Genomic DNA, 24,469 nt, shown 5'->3' with positions numbered 1-24,469 from the left:
TTAAAAATTCATATGTTTCTAAAGATGCTGATTGTGCTCTCTGACTTGAACAGTTACTGAGCGCAACAAATATGTGGTTTAGCAGTGTTTTTGCTTGCATTTATACAGGCTGCTTATAATTTGGTGCTGCTTATTTCTATCAAATACAAATGCATGTGGATTTTTTTCTTGTTGTTGTTTCTACTGTAGACTTACCCTCAGCAAACCTAAGCAATTACAACATCACTGTAGTGGAAGGAAGGAGCATCACATTGTACTGCGATACTACTGGTGGGCCACCTCCTAATGTGTCCTGGGTGCTCACTAATCTTGTTTCAAACCATGAGGTAAGTTTCATATTCAAATACGTGACAATTCAGAGACAGGGGATACCTGCTGAAGGATGGAATGAAGTTTCATGTCCACCTTTAGCTAAGTTTTTAATAAAAAGATGAAATAGAAAATTAATTTTTGGATTACATTTATTTTCCAGTTACTTTCAATCCAGGGTGACTGCCACAGGGCTTCTGGAGAGTGGCAGACATTTGCTCCTTGAGACTGTGATTTGCACTTTGTTTTTCAGCTGTTCACTTGTAGATGAGAATACTGTAAATTTGGGATGTTGAAACACGAAGGCTTTCTTATTGCCATTGACACCTGCATGCAGAGAAAGTCTAATCTACCTAATCGTAAAAAAAAAGCTTTGTGTCTCTAATTTTATTACATGTTTATGCCAAAAGCTTGCTGTATTGGAATTTGGTTGTAAATTTTGTGGCTTAGTTTTCTTCAAGAAACAAAGCAACAATAGGCAGCCTCAGAAATGGAAATTTTTACTAAAAAGAATGGATTTTTTTTTTTTAATTAAGTATGAAGATGTTTCCTCAATAAAATCATCCAGGCAGGGGGATTTTTATTTTCTGAGATCTTTGTATTCTGTGTCCCTATTTTAGATTGTGTGCACAATGGAGGTAAAATGATTGTTTTCTCTGATAGAGAGGCATATAAGCAAATCTTCAAAATGCAGCTTCTAACTTCTTAAATTGCCATTATTTACATGGTGGGTAAGACCCGCAGTTATTTACAATTTTATGTCATTGGCTTTCCTACATTCATCAGGGTGCAGACTGCCTAAAGCTTCCTGGTCTGTACAAAGTGTGGGATATGTGCTTCCAAAATTAGTGCTGTGGTATGGCAGAGGCAGGATCTCTGGGGTCTCATGATCTTTGTACTTTCTTCCTTGAGGTCGTTGTATCAGGCCTGTATAGAATGTGACTAGCCTGTCTTTCAGCTCTCTAAAGAAAGAGTTCTGCAGAGCTCTAGTTTTATTTTTAAAATTTTCTCTAATCTGTAAAACTATCCAAAGGCATCAGTCATCATCAAGAACAAGAAATTAAAACAGTTTAAGGAACCCATGCCAAGTTCTGCTCTTTCTTTTCCTTTCTTCATTTTTTTTTTTTTTTTTTTTTTGGGGTTATAAGCCAAAACAAATGTGGGATCCTGTTCAGAAAGTGAGATCACCTAATTTTTTAACCATCCTATCTGTGAAATGCCGTGGTCAGTTTGCTTCAGGCTTTCCAGAAATATTCTGTCCTGGCATAACTTAATCTTGAGATTTCAGAGGCGCTCATAATATAAGCTAGCTAAAGACATAGACATGGGACACAGTAGTCTTTTCAGTAGCAAAAGAATGAATGCCTGTTAAACCTCATTAGCCATTCACAACTGTCCTTCCCTTTTCTGTGAGTATTGTTTCTGCTTTCCTTTCTCTCACTTCCATATCACAATTTCTGCATTTTCTTTTCTTCACCTCCTATACTGCTTCTGCCTGTTTCTCTTTCCTGTTCTACCAAAGTTGAAACTAAACTCTAGTCTTGCAAAACTAACTGTGCGCTCTCAGTTTCTGTGCTGGCGCATAGTCTGGTTAATGTTGGTTAAATTTGTCTTGCTCTATATTTCAGCCCTGAGCTGCAATTGAGCCCCTCTGCTTTTAGTCCAGTTTTGAGCATGGCTCACCTCTGAGAGTTTTGCTGCGTATAGAGAAATGTGTAATGGAGTGTTTGATTTTCCACTCATCTCCCTAGCGTCACACTGAAATCAAAGGGAAGTTTAACTTAAGTGGAGTTACGCTGTTACCTTGAGGTTCAAAATTCTGATCACATAGGGCTGTATGCAGGAGTGTTCCCACTGACTGCCACTGAAACCACCGTGGTTTTACAGGTGCAGTGTGCCATTTGTTTGTGCTCTGTGCAGCACTGATGTGTGTGTCTACAGTAAAAAAAATACTCAGAAGTATTTTTGAAAAAAAACCTAATTCGTATTTATTCTTTGAATGCATTTTGTTTCTTTCTTATGTAAGAACATAGTCTTGCATTTTATGAAAAATTCAAGTATAAAATAGCAAGTATTTGGTGTTCAAATGAAGGGCCTGCTTTAAAAAGCAGTTTTGCTATCTTTTGCTGTCTTTTTTTTCATTTTTTTGTTTTTAGTTCAGCTTTATTCAGTGTTGCATAGCTGCATATTCAGTATGGCATTTAAGGCTGTAAATGGGACTGAGCTTTCTAAGAATCATAAGAAACAAGATTTCTAAGAATTATAATTTTTACCATAAGTAGCCTGTGCCTAAACACATACAACAGTATTTGGCCAGTAGCTTAGGTAGTGGAAGGTTTGTAATTTATCATGTAAGGTTTCATGAGAAGAAGAAGCTTTCAAGAGAAATTTGGCTAAAGAGGGGAGAGAAGACACACTGTTTTCAAGCTACAATAGAGCTCAGAAGGCAGCAGTGGAAGAGATGTCAAGGGTTAAAGGAAAGAGACAAAAGGTAAAGCAAGGATTGAACAGAATATAGGAGGAGAAAAAAATTCAAGGCAGATCAGAAAGTCAGTCATAAAATTGAAAAGAAGGATAAGTAAGGGTATGGGTAGAGAAAAAAATACTTTTGCAGAGTCAGAGAAGTATTAAGAAGGGCAGAAACTGAAAGTGACAAGACAGAAAAATGGTTAAGTGCAGAGTTTGTAGCAGGACTTCTGGATCTCTGAATCCACGGCCAATGATGGCTACATTTGATTTTGTAGGTGTTTTGTATCTGTTTGGATAAGACACTGAAGTAAGCTTTGATTAATTGTGGACTAATACAGCTAAAAGGAATGGGACATGAAAAATGCCATTCAGGTGGGGCCAGTGATTTCCTCCCTCTCCCTTGTTCTTTATGCTGCAGTTGACACATGTTTTTCTGATCGCTTGTAGAGTGACACAAGTAAGAACCCTGCCTCGCTAACCATAAAGAATGTTTCATCCATGGACAGTGGACTGTGGATTTCCTGTGTAGCAGAGAACATTGTGGGAGAGGACCAAGCCTCTGCTGAGCTCACGGTATTCTGTACGTACACAGGCCTCCATACAGCTCCTGAAGCGAAACTGCATTGGCAGCAACTGTTTTGGGTATAAATATTTTTTGGGCACCCAGGTTGTTGAAACAAAAGCTCTTCAGGCATGTAAACTATCTAGTGCAGTTAATGCTGGGAGTAGCCCAACCAGCAGATGTTATATTTATCTTTTTCAGCCCTGCGTTCAGCAAAAGATCTATTTCTAAATGTTTTATCTTCCAGTTAGAATGATTCGTAAGGAAAGGTCTGAAGTGCAAAATACTCAATGCCACTGTCAGTGTGAGAAGGTTTGTAATGGTGTGTGTTTACAGAAACATTGTCTTAGGAATTAAGAAGTGTGAATGCAAGAAAAGGATTATAGAATTAATTATGACACTACAAATGTTTAAGTTCTTATTATCTAAAGCAACGACTGCAAAAAATAGCACACTTGGAACAACATTTGTGCTGCCAGATGTAAATTTATTTGTCATAGCTTTGAATAATATACTTATTTGTCAGCGCCAAGGAAGGGGGAAGGGACATGTAGCATAGAGACTTTAGCTTCTTAGATCTAAGCTCCAGCCTGAATTCATTTTATGTGAACTAAACAGCATGCTTTCACAAGTTGCAACACTGTTTAACTGAAGATGGGAATGGAACACTTTGTAGATGGCAAACTTTGTTCAGCCTGTGCTCATGACAGAGTACACTAGAAAAGTCACTGTGGATGTAGGTTTGTAGGTTGAAATTGGATGTGTAATAGCTATGGGAAGAAATATAAGCTAGAAATGTTTGAACAGTGTAAATGAGATTCTGAGCTTGGCACTGTTATGAGTAATAAAAGGGAGTATAACTAGATGAAATTGAATTCAGTTAAGAACAAATATCAAGGAAAATTTCCCAAAAATGAAATAATGGGCAAGGTGTTGGAATAATCTCCTGAGAGAAAGAGAACAAGTCTGTAAACTTGAGGCATTTAACAGGTTTGAGCAAAGAATGAGAAAATGCATAGTAGAAAATCATCTTTCTCTGACAGAAGAATCCAGAGAATTAAGTCATCTGTTCTGGCTCTGATTCTGTGAGGAAAATAATATGAAGTTTGGATTCCTAGCTGAATATATTTCCAGTATCAATTGCTTTTGGCCAACTTTTCAAAATATTCTGATATTCCTCTCTCTTTTTTTTCCAATACAGTTGCACCAAATATCACATTTATTGAATCTCCAACCCCGGACCACCACTGGTGTATTCCATTCACTGTGAAAGGGAACCCTAAGCCCACACTGCAGTGGTTCTATGAAGGGGCTATACTGAATGAGTCTGAATACATCTGTACTAAAATACACGTTATCAATCAAAGTGAATACCATGGCTGCCTTCAGCTGGACAATCCTACCCACCTGAATAATGGTGCTTATACCTTACTAGCAAAGAATGAGTATGGAGAGGATGAAAAACGGGTTGATGCTCATTTCATGTCAGTGCCTGGAGACGGTGAGTATAATTTTTTTCCATGTTAGCAATTGCAGACCTATGAGACTGTGGACACGGTTCTTCTGGCCAGTTTAGCTATTTTGGAGGAAGCTTTTTATATGTTTTTTTTTTGTTTTTTGTTTTTTTTTTTTCTCTTCTCTGAATGACTGTCTTAAAGATTAGCTGTAAGATAATGTTTTGCTTGAGCATTTTCTTCTTGTTTATTGCTTCTCAAGGGAGGCCATGCTAATGCTCTGTAAATCCTCCTTATGAGCAACCATCCTCAGTGCTAGTTATGGCTAAGAAAAGGTTGCTGTTTCCGAAGTGTTTTCTCAATCCTCAGTTCTGATCATGGAAAGCACTGAGTGCCAATTCAGCCACTCCATGAGTTTTCTGCACTACCTGCAGATGGAAGTAGGCCATGTATCCAAGAGCATGGGCAATGACCATCTAGTGCCTTGTTGCAAAATCAATAGTGCAGTCCAGTGAGTTCATGATAGTATGTTGTTTAGGACACCAGCGGGAGCTGGGGAGAAAACAAGTAGCACAGAGGCAGGATGGACAAGGTCTCAGATCCTCACAGGCATTGCAACATCCAGTTCCCGTTCATTTCAACAGAGGCTGGGCACCCACACGCCTAGGAATATTTATATTCAATATGGTTCCTGGTAAATATATGCATCTTCAATTGCTCGAAAGGCTCTGCCTCATGCCTCCTAAATTCTCTGTGAGCAGGCTCAAGGTGGATTAACTCATTGAACTGTGGGGATTGCTGTAAGTGATTGATGTTCACTGTGGTTTGATCTTTTCCCACATCTTTAAAACCATATGTAAAGTGACCGTAAGAAGACATACATATAAGCATATTCCTGTATGTGGAAAAAACTCTGAGTAGACCTTGCACAGCTGGAGTGGAAATAAAGACATGTTTCTGCGCAAATAATTGCACAGTCATATCTGAAAATATGAGCATCTGTGTACCTTTGGCTTTTTAGCCGTGAGATATAAATAGCCGCCCTCCTTTTTGAAACAGCAGTGTGTAGTGCTAAGGTTATCTAGTAGGAATAAAGAAGTGAATATTTAAATTCTCTCTCACACATTGCAGGCTACAGACAGTAAAAATGTGGTCTGAGTTTAACATTATTCTCTGTCAGTTCAGTCTGCTGTAGGCAGAGATGGAGGGTCTTTTGCTTTCTCACCCCTAGAAGGAGAAGGTGAAGAACTCATATAACCAGGCTTTATTTACTGCTGCTGCCCTTAGTGCTACTCTCCTCTTTTTTTTCCCCTGGAATTCTTCCTTAAATAGACCCATTACAGAAACATGCCATGGTTTCATCTACTGGCATCCTGTAATACTGCATTATAACGGTTCTGTAAAACATTTCATCTCGTGCATGCTCTGTGTACAGTGGAAGTTCTCTTACATCCTGATTATTTAATATAAACCTAGCTGCATTTTCTTAACAGAATACCAGTTCCTGTAACACATTTGGGTGAATTTATAATTTTTTGTCTTTAATCCAAATCCCTTCTCCCCTATATACTGAAAATTTCCCAGTTGTGACCTTTTAAATCAGTAAATAGAACTGTAGGTATCCTCTAAATTAGAAAGACAGCACTATTTATTTATTTATTTGTTTGTTTGTTTGTTTGTTCCATCCTCTTTACAGTCATAAGGAATGTAAATCTCCTAAAATAATCTCTCACAAAAACACTATACATGAAATTGGACTATGTACAGACAGGATGTAACTGGACTAGAAGTCAATTCATGCGTAATGGATGACACAAAACCAGTCTTAAAAATTAACAAGGGAAATTGGTTATCTACTTAGCCTCCTCAATATTGTTTTTATTTTTTCCCTATGAGAATCATGCCACTGAACTTTAGAAAACATCACAACTTTGTTGTCTCCTCCACTGAACCTGGCATAAAAGCAAATGTTAAGAAACCAGAATCCTCTGTGCATCATATTACAATTTTTATTTTAAACTATTACTATTTAAAGCACTGTCAAGCTTTTTCAAACCCTTAAAAGGCTTTTTCACTGCTGTCGCTACTGTGTAGTTTCTTCTTCTGGCCCACATATTGTACAATGAAGCATGAAGATTAAGGCCCACACCCTGATATTATATTCGTTTCCATGCTTTCCTGACTGAATTAAATACCAGCCCTGATGTTTCATGGGGTGGGGTATACTCACTGAGCTTTAAACTGATTCTCTGGTTATTGCATCACTTACGGGCAAATGCTTGAAGGTAAAAACAAAAGGAATAGAGAAAAATCCCCACCTCACCTATAATCCATATGTCTATCTAGATTAAATACAAGTAAGTCTGAAGCATGTTCTGTCATCAGCAGTGTAATACTCCACTTTCAAAGTTTCATGAAACATAATGACGTGTTTTGTGCTAAGATGCACTCAACTTCCAGCATGCTACCTGCAGAACATTTTTCACTGGTCCAAGGGTGCAGGCATAAATGAGAGGAAACCATATACCACAATGAAATATAGATTGAGTTACAATTAATGTTGTAAATTACGACTTTCATTTAGATATGAAGGCCTGGAAGAATAAATTTCATATCCTATTAGCTGGATTTTAAACTAGGTTTAGTCTCTAAACTTCTTGGATTCCTGTAAAGTTCTTCTTGCTGAGGATAACTTGATTATTTTAGATTACACTGCAGCAAACAGTAAGCAAAAAATTCTGGAGGCTGTTCTCATAGTTGATCCAAAACAGCTAATAAATGTGGGAGAGTTTTTTACCAATACTAAGTATTTTTAATTAAGTTTATTAATCTTCCAGCTCTGTACTCTAAAATTCATATGAAGGAATCCAAGTCACATACATCTTGTCAAACTAAAAGAATATGTTAAATATGCCTTAGAAGTCACATCTTGCTTGTGCGGCATAACAACACGGGGCTGTTCTGCAGAAGTATGTTTTTGGATTGACTCTTCTGCTGCTGCTTTATTTTGAAATGTTAACTTTATGAAGAAAGAAGCGAGCAAACCAACTGTAGTTGATATAGCTTATAAAGATGAGTGAATAGGATAAGTGTCTCTATAGTTTATTTATGCAACAACCTGTTCTACCAGAGACCAAAACAACAATGTTGTTCTTTGTTTGCGTTGAAAATAATTGTGTGTAAATGTACAAAATGACTGTGGTGAAGTTTAATGTTAGAGTAGCTTCAACAGATGTTTTGTTAAATTGAGTAGATACATTTCTATGAATGGAATACTGAATAGAAATTTGGTGGTTTTCCAGCATCTTATTTTTTGCAAATTTATTTGAAGTGGAGTATTTAGTTATATAAAAAGTATTTGAATGGAGTTTATGACTTTCTAGTTTATATCCCTAGGAGGAGTTAGGGGGTTAAACTAATCTGGTTAGTTTATTGCTATTCCAGTAAACAGTAACAAAAAAGTTGCCATTTAACTCAGGAGTAGATGCCTGAGAATATTTTTGTTGTTCTCTTTCCCCTCGAGATTACAGAATGTGAATTAGAATACTGTCTTTCAGCAGGTGGATGTTTATACTGGAAAAACTGAATCCATGAACTTTTACGGACAGAAAACCCTGGTCAGATGTTGCTTGAGGACAGCTATTACAAGTTTACTTCATTTGTTATTTATTTCTGAAAATTTACATAACAGTTCTCATGGGGTCTATTAACCTTTGTCTTTGGATACTAGAATATCTTCAAATGCATTTTAAAATATACCTAATTATCTGCTGCTCTTCCGCAAATAGGTTGCAACTCTGTTCGATATTTTAAGTACAGATTGTCACACTGTTGACAGAAGTAGAAACAATGGTGTTCTGGTCATACTTCACAGTGGCTTCATGGCAGAATAATGCCTGGATTTGCTGCTATGGATTTACCGTATAGTACTGTAAACAATTAGACATTCTGAAGTTTGATTAATCTTTAGAGATTTTAGCTATGTTAGTTTTATTTCCAAACCAGCAAAGAGTAACAATATGAAAGAGTTGATTAGGAGCCTATCACATAAACTGTGCTATGAATACATTATAGACCAGAATGAAGGGTATGTTGAAATACAGCACAAGTATCTCTCAAAGTTCAAATAGTAGTATAATGCACTAATTTCAGTAGGCGTTGTGTGCATTATACTCACGTATGTGCTCAGCCTTACATATGTTCAGTAATTAGGAAAAGCTGCCAACTGGAACTAGTAAAATTTAGAAAACTGTTGACTAGATGGGTATCTATTTGTTTGTATAAAGCCTGGCTTCTGAAACATCTGGCTCTTCTGGTAAGACTTCTGACTGTGTATCAGCTGTGCAGCTGGCTTTCAGAAACATCCTTCTACAAAGCGGATGAAACTGTGCTGTTTAGGTCATTGCTACCTCTAGCTCTTAACTTGCCAGCTCACAGCTAAACTGGCTTGTTCTCACACTGACTTAATAGCAAAATTTTTGGACCAGGTGAAAGTCAGTGATAATGCTCACTGAAATCTGCTTCCACCTACAGTCAGGAAGAATTTTACTATTGATTTTTCAACAGTTATACAATAGTAATTGTTGCGCTTACTCCATATACATGTTACTAGCAGAAAGCAAAATTTTGCACAGTTGGGAAATATATCTGCCTTTGCCAGAGCTAGTGCCAGTAGCTGTTTTACATGGAGCAAAATAATAACCTTTGGGTCTAACATTGCTGTGAAAGTTATCTGGTAAGCAGGTAATGTGATACATTGATGTTGCTTTGCATTTGGGTAGGTATCATTGCTATTGCAAATAACATGTCAACTCTGAGAACAGTTCCTGAAGAAACTCTTGCTCTTCCAGCATTTACAATCTATTTACAAAGATTTTTCTTTCTTCTCTTTTTTTTTTTTCTTTTCTCCATGTACAGGTAGTGGCCCAATTGTGGATCCAGACGTTTATGGTATATATTTGCTTTCCTTTTTCTTTTCTTTAATGATTGAAGTGAAGAAACTGAAACCATTAAAAGATTGACTGTCAGGCTCAGTTAAATTGAAATAGCACATATTATATCACAGTTATGAAAGGTACTTTGTATTTTTGGTTCTTCTCCTGCCTTGTATTATTTAAGATACATGAGTGCAATATGACATTTTACTTACTCTGCTGCTTTTTTTCACATTAGGAGAAGCATAAATCCACTGCTACTAATGGTTGCAGTTGATCCCGTAGGATGACAGCTGTCTGATGTAGCTCACAGAAATGAGATTTCATGAACCCTTTGGAGACATTTCTTGGAGGAAGGAGAGTTGGCAATTTCTCCTTATATAACTTAATTATTTTCAGGGGTGATTCCATACTTGTTTTGCCTCCAAAAATGTGCCCCTAAATCCCACTTAAAAATGAGGTTGGCAAGTAAGTTTTCCTGTAGGCAATTTATTTTGCTCTGTCCACTCATTTGTACCTTCCCTTAATCTCTCTTGCATAAGCAGACCATCAGCTCAGTGATATCTGAGTGTGTGCCAGAAGATTTGATGACACGCACTTCACATTAGTTTTTTTAGTTAGGTGAAATGTTTTGGTCTGTACCTAGTGAAAGTCAGTGTGCACTAGAATAGAGGCTGCAGATTGAAAAGCATAATACTGCTGGTATATTTCTGGTGAGTAGGAAAGTCCTAACCAACATACTCAAAAACATCCTTTAACTTCCAGTAGAAGCTGGATTCTGTTTGGTGTACTTTTTATATGGATGAAATGGCCCATGACTCAAGTTTCCTTAAGCTGATCTAAATGTTATTGCTTTGATTCCATTCCACATCATTAAACTTTAGCAAATGTGCAATTGAAGCATCAATTTGGTTTTAAGTGCTTAGAAATACTAAAGGATATTTTCCCCTCCCTCTTTTTCCAAATTCTTTTTTTTGTTTTTTCTGGGGGGAGTGAAGGTGGTGACTGTTTACACAGTTTCTTACATGTGTTTATTATATATTCGCGAAGATTTTGAATTTGAGCTCTTTTCCAAGGTCCTGATGCCTGGGTATGGGTTCAACCATGTCAGTGCTGTGTTTCAATTGACTTGGGTAGGTTTCTGCTAAGATGCACACTTTGAGTTGTGCTAGCGGATCTCAGCCTGCAAGACCTAATCCTGATGAAGGCAGCCTTCCTTTTTATTCTTGGCTTTTCTTTCTGCTGTTTGAAACTGCCGTCTTTGATCTTTGTTTCAGTGACTCAGTGCTTGCTTTGAGAAACACTTCATAGTCCAGAGTGTTTCCCTGATTACTCCAAATTCAAAAGTCCAGATAGTGAGCTGAATGAATAAGGCTGGCTGGAAGGTGTAGGAACTACTGTACTTTGGAGAACCACTGCCTGCATGGTTGTCAATGGGACCCCTGGGATGTGCCCCCCCTCCAGAGACTGAGCACTTTTCAGACCTCTCTGTGCTAACCAGTTTACCCACAACTTGGATTATGTAGGAAGGGGGATTTAAAGCACACACACCCCCTGACCCCACCTGCAGTCTTCCTTCTAAAATGCATTTTCAGAGCCCCATGCTAATCATGTTGTGAATGTGCCTAGTGTAAAGGGTAAAGGCAGCAGCAGAGGGTTTGATTCTGCTGGGCCTTGGGACTAGTTGTGTGTCAGTCTGTTGGCTACCAGTAAAGTTAATGGGAGCTGCAAGGTGATTCCCCACAAGTGGTGGGGTGCCACAGGGACGGGGCTCCCCATGGGGGTCCATCACAGCAGGGCCTGGCAGCCGGGGCTGTCCCACCACCCCAGCCAGGAGCAGGGCAGCCAGGGGACACCAGGGCAGCCCCAGCCCCAGCACTGGGCACTGCTCTGGGGTAGAGGCCAGGCCATGGGCCTGCAAGTGGGGCATAGCGAGGCAGGGCCAGGCTGTGAGGAGATGGAGACAGAGGCAATGGAGGGCCAGGGACCCCAGGCTCGAGTACTCCTTTGTGTGGAGCAAAGTTTCATTAGCTAGGTAGGGTCTGTTCCTTGAGAATTGACCATCAGAGTCCTATACTCCATGTGTGGTGGGAGTGCTGCCTGCACGGGGCATTGCCTGCGGCGCACTTGCTAATGCCTCCAGCTCACCTCTGCGGCACCTCTTGGAACAGGCAGAGTGAAGGCTGTCTTGGCACCATCTGGGAAGTAACAGAGAAATTAAGTGACTCATGTGGGGCTGAGCAGGAAATCAGGTGCCAAGCCAGCTTCTTTATCTCTGAGCTCACATCTTTGTGCCATGCTACTTCTTCTAAGGTGATAGTGAACATGAGAGAGACCACATGCCCCATATCAGCCATCCCCACAGAGGACTGTGCAGAGTGACCCCCCAGTGCTGCTGTGACTCTGCACTTGTCTGTATCCCAGCCACCATGTGCCTTTGTGAAATGGCTGCCAAATACTGCACAGCCTCAGCTGCGATTCCCCGCAGTTGGTATAGCCACAGGTGGCTGCATGAGGTATGCAGCACTGGAGAACCTGCCCCTGAAACAATACTAGTCCCACATAGCATGAGTCAAGAGGCATGACTGACTGTATCAGAGTGCTCAGTATCTATGTCAGGATTTCATAGTGAAATGAACAGGCATTTGTTTAACCCAGAATAGCTGGTTTTGGCTGAATAGCTGTTGCATATATTTTCCTTGCCTGGCTCACTCATTTCAAGCGGCTTTGAAGATCTGGCACCAGTTCAAATGCGAGCACTTCACAGTTATACAAAGGGGAACGGCAATGCACCAGTGTACCAGCGTGGCCTACTTTAGCTCTTGCCCATTTTGATTAAAAGTGCATTCAGAGGATTCACAGACCAGGGATGAACCACTCTGCTTAGTTCTCATTAGTCTATCAGGTGTGATTTCCAGTACTTTAGTACAGACATGAGCATAAATAGAATTGCAAATAGCATCTGCTTTTGCCCACTGCCATATTTACAGGTAAAATTAAGAGCAAAAAATGTCCCTCTTCAAAGTTTGTATTACAGAGCCAGAGCAGTAAAGGCTCTAAATACTTGTTTTCTATAGTGATCTTTTAAATACAATTAGTATAGGGTTGGTCAAAACTGTATTTGTGAAGCTTGTCCCAGCTAATTGTAAAGGAAGCCAAAGCTTGTAAGCTGAGGTACTTGTTACAAAGCAGGCTCTCCCTGAAAATGAATGAAGCAAAAGTCACTGCTATGGCACAACCTGCAGTCACAGTGGTGGATGGTCTGCACAGCACCTTGTTCAAATGTCCAGGCTACTTATGCAGGGGACCCATGCAGGACAGGTTTGTGCTGCCCAGACTAAGGAGTGCTATGCATTTGCCTCTTGCCACTGTTACAACTTTGCCTCATAGGATGATACAGGCGTAGAGATGCAGTGCTGAGTCGAAGAATTGAAATGGTAAAAGACCAGGAAGTTAAATTTGGTTTCTCATGAAACCTTTGTATACTTAATATGTATTTTGGCTTGAAAGAGTCCTGTCCTTCAGCAGGCATGGTATAGAGCCAAAATAAACTACCTGACTGTACTGACTGTAGAATTGGAGCCAAAGGTAGCTGTGTAGCTTCTTCATATACCAAAAAATCTGCAGTCTGCCAAGTGCTTTGCAGAAAGCAAATGTGTTCATGCATGCATGAAGATCAAAAGCCCAGTGCAACTTACTGCTAGCATTGCCAGCTGAGCTGTCCAAACTGGCCTTGGGAGCTGAAGAAGGTAAACCCTCTGAGGTGTGGGCTCTTCCTGCACTTGCTCAGCAGCATCTCTGTGGTTGGAACAGTTCCTGACTCTGTAGGTAGTGAGAGCTATGCCTCTGCACTCTGCCTGTTTAGATCCATAGTTAAACTGTAGGCTTATGGCACCGATTTTAATTGAAAGTGTAAAGAAATATGCAGTTAATTGCAAATATAAGTTACAGTGCTGCAGGTGCATTTTTTTGTAGATGCAGTTATAGCCTCTGTTTGTTACTTTCACCTGCACACATTGCAGTGATAAAACTGGAACATTATGTATTTTTCCAGATGTAATCATAAAATATATGAATTTTTAATATTATTTTAATGCATGTTTCTCTAAGTTCATAGTATACTATTTAATTCTTTTTATCTCATATGAATAATTTTCACAGTAAATCATGGACTATAGTTATGTGTGTTTCATTTTTAAATAATAATAAATAATTCAGCCATGTTCATTCTTTTTATAGAATAGTTCTGTATTCAACCCTGCAGATCTATCCGTGGAATTATTTGGATAAATCAAATTAATCAAATTTCTTCATACTATCTCACTTAATTTTTTAAATGTTTACTTTTATGATGGTTTATGGTGCTCCTGTAACCTCTGTGCACACAACAGTATTTTTAATTATTTTTTAAATGAAGAAAACCAGCCATTTTACATTTGATAGTAATAAAAGTAGCTACAAACCCATCTGCCAAGTTCTTCACAGCTAAACAAAAGTGTCCAAGCTAATTTCTAAGACTGTCCTATATTTGGCTGAATACAAGGCTGGAGAAGTTCATTGTAGAGGGCAGTCTTTCATTTTTAATGCAAAGTCAGAAGCACATAAAAATAGCATCCATAAAAATGGACGGAGTTCTTATTTAACTCTAGTTTTTCCAGTAGAGGTACAAATTATGGCATAGATGGCTTCTCTTTTCAAATCTGTCCCAACACATTTGTTTGATTATCTATCTGTTACAGGAATACCCCCCCCCCCAAATGTTCCAGCTACATTAGCAATTACGTATTGTTTCAAAAGAGCTTAGAGCCCTGAAAGTCGTCAGTGGCCTTACCATCTTAGAGGGCAGAAATAATAAAGACAAACCTTTCCCCTCTAAGGTTACAAAATTATAAAAGCAACCTTTTTTCCTTCCTAAGAGTATGAAACCACGCCTAATGATCTTGGAGACACCACAAATAACAGTAATCAAATAACTTCTACGGATGTTTCCAACAAAGACAATGAAGATAGCATCACTGTAAGTATATACATTGTTTCCTGATGATCTTGGAGACACCACAAATAACAGTAATCAAATAACTTCTACGGATGTTTCCAACAAAGACAATGACGATAGCATCACTGTAAGTATATACATTGTTTCCTGATCTGTAATCTTGGCAGACTTTCTGGCTATACAATTCACAAAACTGCAGAGATTGTAATAAGACCCTGAGCTACCAGAACACCACAGCTATTACTGTTCTGTGATCAAAACTCAGGAAAAAAAGGGCAAAAAGAAAATCAATGCTCCCGCTGTTGTCCTCCCCATGTTTTTTGGAAGAGTGAATCACTTTTCAGTACAAGTAAAATTGCTAGTTATTTTGTGTCCTGCTTTTCAAAACAACTAACTGTAATTTTTTAGCCTAAGACTTTTCTTCTAATTTTAGCCAAGAAGAACAACTTTTTATTTATAAAACAAAGACATCCAAGGTAAATTTTAAGATCGCTCTTTGAATTCCGTCCTGGAGTCAGCTTCTCCTTATAGAGAGGATGTGCTGCAATGAACTCTCAAATTATAATTGTATGCTTTAGAGATATGATTTCATGCTGCATGGAGACCTCATAGGAGCCTTTCAATATCTGAAAAGAGCCTATAAGGTTGCTGGGGAGGGACTCTTCATTAGAAACTGTAGTGATAGGACAAGGGATAAAGGGTTAAAACTTAAACAGGGGAAGTTTAAATTGGATACAAGGAAGAAGTTCTTTCCTATTAGGGTGGTGAGGCACTGGAATGGGTTGCCCAAGGAAGCTGTGAGTGCTCCATCCCTGGTAGTGTTCAAGGCCAGGTTGGACGAAGCCTTGGGTGAGATGGTTTAGTGTGAGATGTCCCTGCCCATGGCAGGGGGGTTGGAACTAGATGATCTTAAGGTCCTTTCCCACCTTAACCATTCTATAATTCTATGTAGGTTTTTCATCTGATAATTTGCAGTAGATTTTAGTATAGGTAGCTGAATTGGTGGGCCTCTTCTTTGTATCGTTGCCTCTCACGCTCTTCAATACTGAATTGTTGAAAACCAGTAATGGGCAGCTAGCCTGGCTGATACTGCAGCATACCTGCTGGCTGATACTGCAGCATTCCTGCATCAGTGACTCTGTAAAGCAGCAGGCAGTGGAGCACGTGTGTGTTTGTGAACCAGAGAGCAGACTTTCAGTTGGGACACTCTGCTAAAACTTTGGGAGGATCCCAGGCAATCTTTCCTCATTGGATAATAGAATCATTGCATGTCTGAGGTTGGAAGTGAAATCATCTGGTCCAGTGCCTTCTTCTTAAAACAGGTCCAGCATGGTTGCTCAGGGCTGTGTCCACTCTGGCTTTGATATCTCCAGGGATGGAGACTCCACAGCCACTGTGGGCTGTGCTGGTGTTCAACCACCCTTATATTAAATTTATTTTGTCCCCAAGTGCTTTTGTTACATCCCAGTCTGCTGGAATGGAAAGGGGTGATGGGCACTTCCTCCCACCTATTTTGAATGTGTAGGATGTTAAAAGCCTTGTTCTCAGATGTGTCTGAATCTGTGCTCTCTGCAGGGTAGAAGGAAACTCAACAAGTGGAAGTTTTCTGTACTTTTTGACCTAAGTGCAAATGTTTTCCAGTTGAAACAAATCTCGTTACCTAACTGGGTTAATCTGAATGCATGCTGAATGTCTTTGAAGGTCGATCATGAAAACAAAACAAGCCAAATCTGTTTGTGCCCTCTTTTAGGTGTATGTCGTGGTGGGAATTGCAGCACTGGTGTGCACGGGCTTAGTAATAATGCTCATTATTCTGAAGTTTGGAAGACACTCTAAGTTTGGGATGAAAGGTAAGCAGGGTTCTTTTTATACCTTCCAGAACTGTTATGGGTTGTATGGGCTGATACTATAGGTTTCTGCACTAGACAGCAGTCAAAATAACTAGATATGTGCCATTGTACTTAGTGTTTATTCATCAGGTAAGTAAGGGCAGAGGCATATATAAGGCAGAGTGTAGAATTTTGGATCAAACTCTTCTGCTTTGCTTTTTTTTTATTATGAGAAATCCCATTTCTCTCCCTTCTGCTGCAAAGCTCCCTGGGACACTTCCTGCAGCAAAATATTACTTGAATCAGTGTAGGTATGTAAGAAGATAAGAAATGAAATCTATACTGATATGAGTTTGATTACAATAGTTTGATGAGAATCTGTGCTGCATGTAAGAGGTACTTCAGACCATACTACCACGTCATGTTAAGATTATAGATTCAAGGGGAAACAATGGCAGGAGCAGAAGGTGCATTTGCAGTGGATCCTGTCATACTGGTGCTTTCTGACAGATGCATTTTCCTGAGCTTCTCTTTATACCTTGGGAAGTAGCAGTTGGAGCGAGTGGCAAGTGCTCATGTTCCTGTGGAAGGAGGAAGACTAAGCCCTCCCATTTATTAATTTATTTATTTTACAGACAGATGGAGGTATGTGTGACACAGAGGTACCTGCAACAACTCCATTACTGAATTATTTTAATAGTATCATCAGTCTGAGTCTGTCAATGTGGGTGAAATTGTACTTAAAAAATAAAAAAAGGAACATCCCCCCACACTTGCTGTCTTGGTGGGAGGACTAGAAGGTTCTTTGCTGTGTGCTCAATGAGATAAGCTTTTGCACTTAAGATGTATTTGTGGGGAGAGTGGTAAGTAAGTTTTTGGTAGGCTCCTGTTAAATGCATGTCCTTCCTCTCAGCTGTCCTGATGACATAGTACCACATGTATGAATATTTTGGTAACCCTTACTTGCTCTTGACAAATGCTCTTTTCAGAGATGTCTGTTGAATATTTTGTATATTTTGTGTTTCTGTATTTTAGTTAGAGAATAGATCCTGGAACAAATGAGATCTGTGCAGAGCAGAAATGCAGTTGGTGCAGATTAGCTTGCTGGGATGGTAACCTTTCCTCTCACCTCCTTCTGATATGGCATAGTCTCTGCTCCTTGGGGTGGCATTGGAAGAGGACATTCATTGTGAAATATCCTAAATAGTGAAATGGAGCCAGCAGGATAGAACTGCAGAATTTTGGTCAAAGACGATAAAAATATGTTCTGCTACTGAACAGAAGTTCAGTGTAAATTCTGTGTCTGAAGTTTCCTGAATTGCATTTAGAGAGCTAAAGTAGGGGGAAGCTAAATGAGATCAATGTTGAGAAATGTCTGATGTTAGCTCTTTAAAGCTGAATGCTTGTTAGGTTTTTAAAATTTTGCATTAAATATTTCAATACAACATTACTGAAGGAACTAGGAAACATATTCTACCCCGTGGGAGAACGCGCAAAGTTGCATTTTGTATGGTAACGTGAAGTTACCTTCGAGGAAGCTCCCTACATGGTGATTGTTTTTCAGCATCTTCAGGTATAACTTTTTCATAAAAGTAATTCCCTTGCCTGATCCAGGCTCTTCAGGCTGGAGAAGAGAATGCTGCATGGAGACCTCATAGCAGCCTTTCAGTATCTATCTGAAGGGGGCCTATAAGGATGCTGGGGAGGGACTATTCATTAGAAACTGTAGTGATAGAACTACAGTTCAAGGAGTTCAAGGCCAGGGTGGAGAGAGCCTTGGGTGAGATGGTTTAGCATGAAGTGTCCCTGCCCATGGGAGGGGGGGTTGGAATTTGATGATCTTAAGTTCTTTTCCAACCCTAACTATTCTATTCTATCAGTAAATTTGACCTCAGTAGTTTTTTGCTGCAGAATTATCCATGTAGCAAGGACTACATGAAATTATGAAAAGGCAACAACCTCGTATATGTTATTTATTTAATTCTTTACATTCGATCTGTGATGGTTAGGAAGATCAGTAAAATGAGTTCCTATTTCAGGTACACTCCTTCAAAAACTAGTCAAAGTCATGGTATGTGTGATATGATGAAATGTCTCTGTGAACTACAAATAACTCTTGAAAGGAGAGACCCTTAGGTTTCCCTGAAGTGACCCTCAAACTTCTCCAAAGTTTGCATTCACCCTGAGCTTCAGACTTCAAACACTCTCTTCGTTTATCGTCATCAGTATTACTGAATTTATATTAAAGCAGTGTTTAAAGGCCAGTGATTAGAACACCAGATCGATATGTAATACCCATATTAATAATAAAATGTTGCCTGCTCTGAAACGCTTGCAGCATAACTACGTGTTGAGAATTCATAAATGAAAATAAAAAACCTAGGGTATTTAAGCATGAAGAAAATAAAGCAAAGGTGAAGAGAATTTTTTTTGCAGTCAGCATAGATCAGTACAATACACTTAAATGTGTATCTTGGAAATTCTGAATCAAAGGATCAAGCCAGCTACCTGTGAACTCCATAAGTCATTTGCCATTGAATTCAGTGACAGCAAAATTAGTCCCAGGTAAGCATACAGGTATTGTATCAGAGTTGGTTTAATAAACAGTCTTAGTAGGGATGTGGGAAGAAGTAAAATATCTAGATTGCCATTGAAAATATTTATAAAACAAGATGAAAACAATCTTCTTTTCAAATCTCCAAAATACTGATGAACATTTTTCATTCATAAGAAGCTTCCTGAGCTACATCAGGCAGAAATGCACAAAAAGCTGTGCTTCACTTTTTTGTTACCTTGTGGAAACACAGCAGTCACCTGAGATGCCCTGTCATTAAACATCTCCCCACCCTTCCTCAGTGAGCAGTTTGGAGAAAAAAAACCAAAATAGTGACTTGGTAACTAGAGCAGTCAAACTGGTACTCAATGGTATTTTTCATGTAAATCTGTATGTTTACATGCTCCACTGAAAGTCAGAAAAAGAAATGTTTAAATAGGCTATCAGCACTGTGTGTCCTATAGGAAATGTCCTTATATAAGGTATGAAATTTTCACCCCATTTGGGTTTAAAGTAGGCATCTGCAGCTTCTAGAAGACCTTGTTTTATGTCTCATAGTTTTAAATTTTGTCTTATCCCATCTTTTCCCTGGGCATTAGACTGTGTCCTTGCTGAGTCATTCTGTGCTTGAAGCACCTGAGCATGGTTGAAGTGTGGGACTAATTGTGATAGTGTCCCCAGAAAGAGATGTGGAATTGGCGGTTGTGTCTGAGCTATGCTGTGTCGCAGTTGCCTGTACCTGGAGGCACTGCACACGCTGAAGAGCCACAGAGAGTATCACAGAGCTCACAGCCCCTGTTGTCTTCTTTCCATTACTGTACTGAACAGAAAAAAGTCCAGTTTATGGCATAGGGAGCACAAGGTCTTCTGGAAGCTTCAAGTACTCTGGCAATACCAATCAGTCTCTTACCAAGATCTGTTGAAGAACTGTATAAAAGTAACTTACCCTATCTTTTGGCTTCTCAGTTTATTTTTTACATCTAAAATAAGGGAACAACTTGGGAGATGTTAATTTCACTCAGTTACTTTTCCAGAGTGTAGTATTAGAGTGGTTTTGCAGGTAAAGAGGACAAGCAAAACACTCCTTCGCTACCAGTAACAAAAAGAAAACATTTTGTAGTGTTCTGTATTCTGGTTGAAGTTGGGTTGCGCTGTACAAGGCAATTGTTTTAATTTTTGTCTTGCTTCTTTTCACTGTCTTCTAGAGCTAGGGGAAATAGGTTCTGATGATTAAACTCAGGAACAGTGTTAGTACAAACCGGTCTGTAATCTGTGTTAGAAGAGACTTAAAATAGGTTTAGTAAAAAAAAACCCAATACTGTTCTTTCTACGCTGTGCATAAACTCTCATGTTGTGCTAGACTTCCAGACTTCCATTGCAAAATTTATCAGAGTAACTGACAAATACTTCTATTTCTCCGCTTGCATACATGTTAAATACCTTCTCATAAAGGGTCTGTTAGTAACAGCTTAGTGTGAAAAGCTGAATTTGGTTGCTTGAATCTAGAGGTGAGGTTTTTAGACCCTTGCAAGATGCTGCAGCATAAATGATGAAAGCTTTTTTAAGTTAATCTCTTAAATGTATTCATTAAGATTTGCGGGTTGTTCTTACGAAACACCTTGGCTTGCTTGCTTCCTGATGGTTGTGAAAGTGCTTATGGTGGGAATTCACTGAAGGCTGCTAAGACAGCGCTTACCATTTTCTATGTATTTCTGACTCCATCCAACCCGTCTATGAAACTAAAAAATAAAAAAAGGAACTGGAATAGAGGGGAAGGCTTGTGAGGATTTGTGGAAGAATAGTTCTAGTCCTGTTTTATTCTACATACCATGTTGAAAAATAAATGTAAATAAACAACTAGTTGCAGCATAACCAACCCAATATGCAGTTCCCAAACATTACTATGGCAGCATGCCACTAAGCGTGAATGTAAATATGGAGGAAACTGGTGGAACACAAATGAGTGGATAAAGTTTGAGATAGTGTAATTCAGTTAAAAGGGTGAAAACATTTTTGTTGATTTGAACAGTAGTAAATTTTAGCACAGGGTGTCCCCATTCCATCAACAAGGAAATATCCTTGGTTTTCTTTGTTTGCTAGGAAAGCTTGAAGTGGGTGGTTACAGACAAGAGTTTTATCACAGCTGCTTTACAGTAGAGATAAATGAAGTTTCTGCAGGTTTTACCAAAATCATAAGGGACAGAGAACCCACTCTTCCCCAAAGCAGCCTGTCCTGTCTTTTAGGAAGTTAATAAATACAATCTGACAGAAGTAGGGGGAAACATATGTATACTTAATCCCTTTGGGGCGAGAGGGGTTTTAAGAATGTTTATATGAAGTTTCTATCAGTACTTTGAGCTTGCAGTGCTTACAGTAGTGCAAAGATAAGGGAAGAACCAGTCTGAAATTCCCATTCTACTTAGGCAGTGTCAGCTATCTTCTCATGCCTCTGGGCTTTGATGTCACGCTTTGAAAGATGCTTCTTCTTCCTTGACTGCTCTCAGAACTACTACAAGATCTGAACATAAGTCCTGACTACGAAAACTTCACCCCTTTCTTGGTCTTTCAAGTCTATGCAGTTTAGGGTACAGAAACTTGTCTTTCTCTGATCCGGTAATGGGATCATATGAGTTGATTTAATAAAGAAAACTGTTCCTTTTAGGACAGACACCCAAAATACTACCTTTCCTTCAAGACTTGCTAGCTATTTTTGAGTGCAAGTTTAAAGTTTGAACTACCAGTCAGGATGCTGTGTTCTTTCACCAAGCTGAATAAAAATGTTATGAACACATCCCTGGATGTTAACTTTGCCTGCCAAAGTTAAAACAGCGTATTTTCTCCTACTTATTGGTAGCTTTATCTGTCAAGTGATTTCTGTAACTTTTGTGCTGGGCCATGAACTTCTTTGAAATCTTTCTAATTAACAGCATTGATTATCCCAACAGGAGCACACTCGAGGAGTATTTTTTGTTCTCTGTGTGTCATTCACTATATTGTTTTTGCTTGTAAACTCTTGTTACATTTTCAGCTTTGGTCCAAAAGACAGTACTGGAAAGGTCAACTTGGAACTTGTTTTCAGTTGCAGCATGTTTCTCAGTTGTCTTACGGTGTTTTAGTTTGGGCGTGAAATACTGTACAACTGCATGATAAGAGCCTCTTATGAAGGAATACTGTCATTCTGATACAATGCATCTGTGATGACTTTGTCATTTACCAAGAAATCATATTAACGTATTTAATGACTGATTAAATACAGCTCTGTCCAGCTAAGAGTGGAGTGCTTTACCATTCTGCCTGAAAGTGACCTTTTGCACACTCTTTTTGATATAACTTTAGGGACAGCAGGAAAAATCTTTTCTGTCTTACTTGTCTGTAAGCTTATAGCAAATGGTAATTTTATTCTCTGCTTTAATGCATTTTACTTGACTCCATGTTGGAGAGTGGGTGATTGCAAGAGGCTTCAAAACAAACCCTACTTCATTCACATTGGTGATTGAAGAGTCCAGATTTTGGAGAGTTTAGAAGCAAATGGTTTGAGAGCTGTTCCTTTTATTAATAACTCCTGTGTTATAACATGTCTTTCTTTAGCAACTGGGTTGCTATAGACTAGGAAAAGAATGAAATGCAGTGAGAGTAGAAGAGTTTAGAATAGAGAAGCTTTTACTCCTTTTAATTCTAAACAAAGTACAAACTAAAAACTTTGCATCTTCAGCAAAGACCTGCAGTTTGACAGGTATGATCTAATTTTCAAATTGGTCTCCAATAAGCTTGTAGCAAGGGCCTCCTGGACAATTTTACCGTGTTTGCCAGGTAATTAAGAAGATCAGTTTGTAGCTTGGGAGTATACTTACTACTTGACCTTCATCAAGTCTTTGAAATCGTGAACTTTTTGAGTTTCCATTTGTACCTATAGAAGTGATTTTGTGCTGTGTTGTACCTACCCAAATGCCGGTTCTGTAGGCGTCAATACTTTAATGTCTTTAGAACATTTCATTATTTAGTCAATGAGCAGAATATAAAAGAGAGATTAATTCATGTGAGTCAGTGTTGTAAGGTAAGATGTAGAAAAAAAATGAACATGCTCAAATCCACAGTATTTTTAGTGAATAGACATGTAAAGGCAATGATGATATTGCTCATCTGAACTACACTCGAGAAGCTATTTTTATTGTTTGACAATGGCATTCTGGTCCCTGCAGTCATGGGCAGATCATACAAACTGAATATCTGAAGTGCATCACTTGTATAATAGGGGCAGTAATATTTACTTACCACATGAACATTTGGAAAATAGAGTTTTAATGCTTCTAAGTACCTTGGTATGTATTAAATTGCCGTAAGTTCTTCAAGAATGAAAGTTCTTTTGAACTGATCTGTGAAAGTAGTTTTGTGTAAAGGATTTTACAAACATCTTGAAATATTTATGCCACCATTCTCTTGTGTTCTAATAAAGAAAATAAATGCCTCTTAAAGCATTCTTCTGGGGCCATGTCACCCTATCAAAACATACTTTTAGGCATTTCTAGCTTTCCTCTTCTCCATTTGCCCCAAAAAATAGATGTATACAAGATTGGATGAAAGAGTGTACATGCATGTGGCATGTGTGAAGTGAGAAGAACTGGAGAACTAGGGCGATGCTGGGTAGAGGACAGCAGAGACAAACCAGAAAAATACTAAAGAGAAATAAGACTGATAATGGATACAGTGGAATTGAGGAGAGCAGAAAATCATAGTTGCTACAGCTCTACCTTGACATGGGCCAAGGCTCACAGGAATAGCACAGCTCCTAGATCAAGGTAGTGTTAGAACAGAAGAGTCAGTCTTAAAGGTCTAAACTGCAGACACTAACTCTGTGTTGAGTCTACATCCACATTTGCTTCATAAGTCTTTCTTGTACAAAGCCCAGTTTTTCTCTTAGTTTCTTACATGCAAAGAGTAATTTAGCTCATGGAATTTAGAGACTAGTGAGACTGGACATAGGAGGAAATACAAGCACAAGAGAATGGAAAGTGGGAGAGAAGGTGAACATAGTAATTAATTGTTTACCTGTATTCAGAGTGAGATCTGGCACAAAGATGTTAGAAATATTCTGATGAGTGGAGTGAATAAGAAAGAAAAGGAACAAAAGAATATCAAAGCCAGCCTATCTCTCTCTCTCTCTCTCTCTAATCTATCTATCTAATCTATCTATCTATCTATCTATCTATCTATCTATCTATCTATCTATCTATCTAATCATCTATCGTCTGTTTGTCTATCTATCTATCTGGCTGTCTAGCTGTCTATCCACCATCTGTCCATCTATCTTTCCATTTATCTATCATCTGGCTGTCTGGCTGTCTATCTGTCTATGTATCTATCT

General features: G+C 38.8%; 1 protein-coding gene across 6 annotated transcripts in view; it reads left to right on the top strand.

Moving 5' to 3' along the window:
• NTRK2 (neurotrophic receptor tyrosine kinase 2) overlaps positions 1 to 24,469 on the top strand; it is a 212,624-nt gene that overhangs the window by 43,926 nt on the left and 144,229 nt on the right. For all 6 annotated transcript variants that reach the window (XM_062640442.1, XM_062640451.1, XM_062640460.1 and 3 more), the window contains exons 6-11: positions 190 to 326; positions 3,226 to 3,358; positions 4,542 to 4,841; positions 9,712 to 9,744; positions 14,645 to 14,745; positions 16,475 to 16,574. In XM_062640442.1, the coding sequence (XP_062496426.1) occupies positions 190 to 326; positions 3,226 to 3,358; positions 4,542 to 4,841; positions 9,712 to 9,744; positions 14,645 to 14,745; positions 16,475 to 16,574 (804 nt within the window). The remainder of the gene's footprint in view (positions 1 to 189; positions 327 to 3,225; positions 3,359 to 4,541; positions 4,842 to 9,711; positions 9,745 to 14,644; positions 14,746 to 16,474; positions 16,575 to 24,469) is intronic.

The sequence above is a fragment of the Pezoporus occidentalis genome, unplaced genomic scaffold (genome assembly GCF_034315485.1).
Source record: "Pezoporus occidentalis ecotype Australia unplaced genomic scaffold, CSIRO_AGI_Poc_V1 ctg117, whole genome shotgun sequence".
Classification (NCBI taxonomy): domain Eukaryota; kingdom Metazoa; phylum Chordata; class Aves; order Psittaciformes; family Psittacidae; genus Pezoporus; species Pezoporus occidentalis.
The sequence above is the reverse complement of the archived record's forward strand: the minus strand, read 5'-3'. Positions and strand labels throughout refer to the sequence as shown.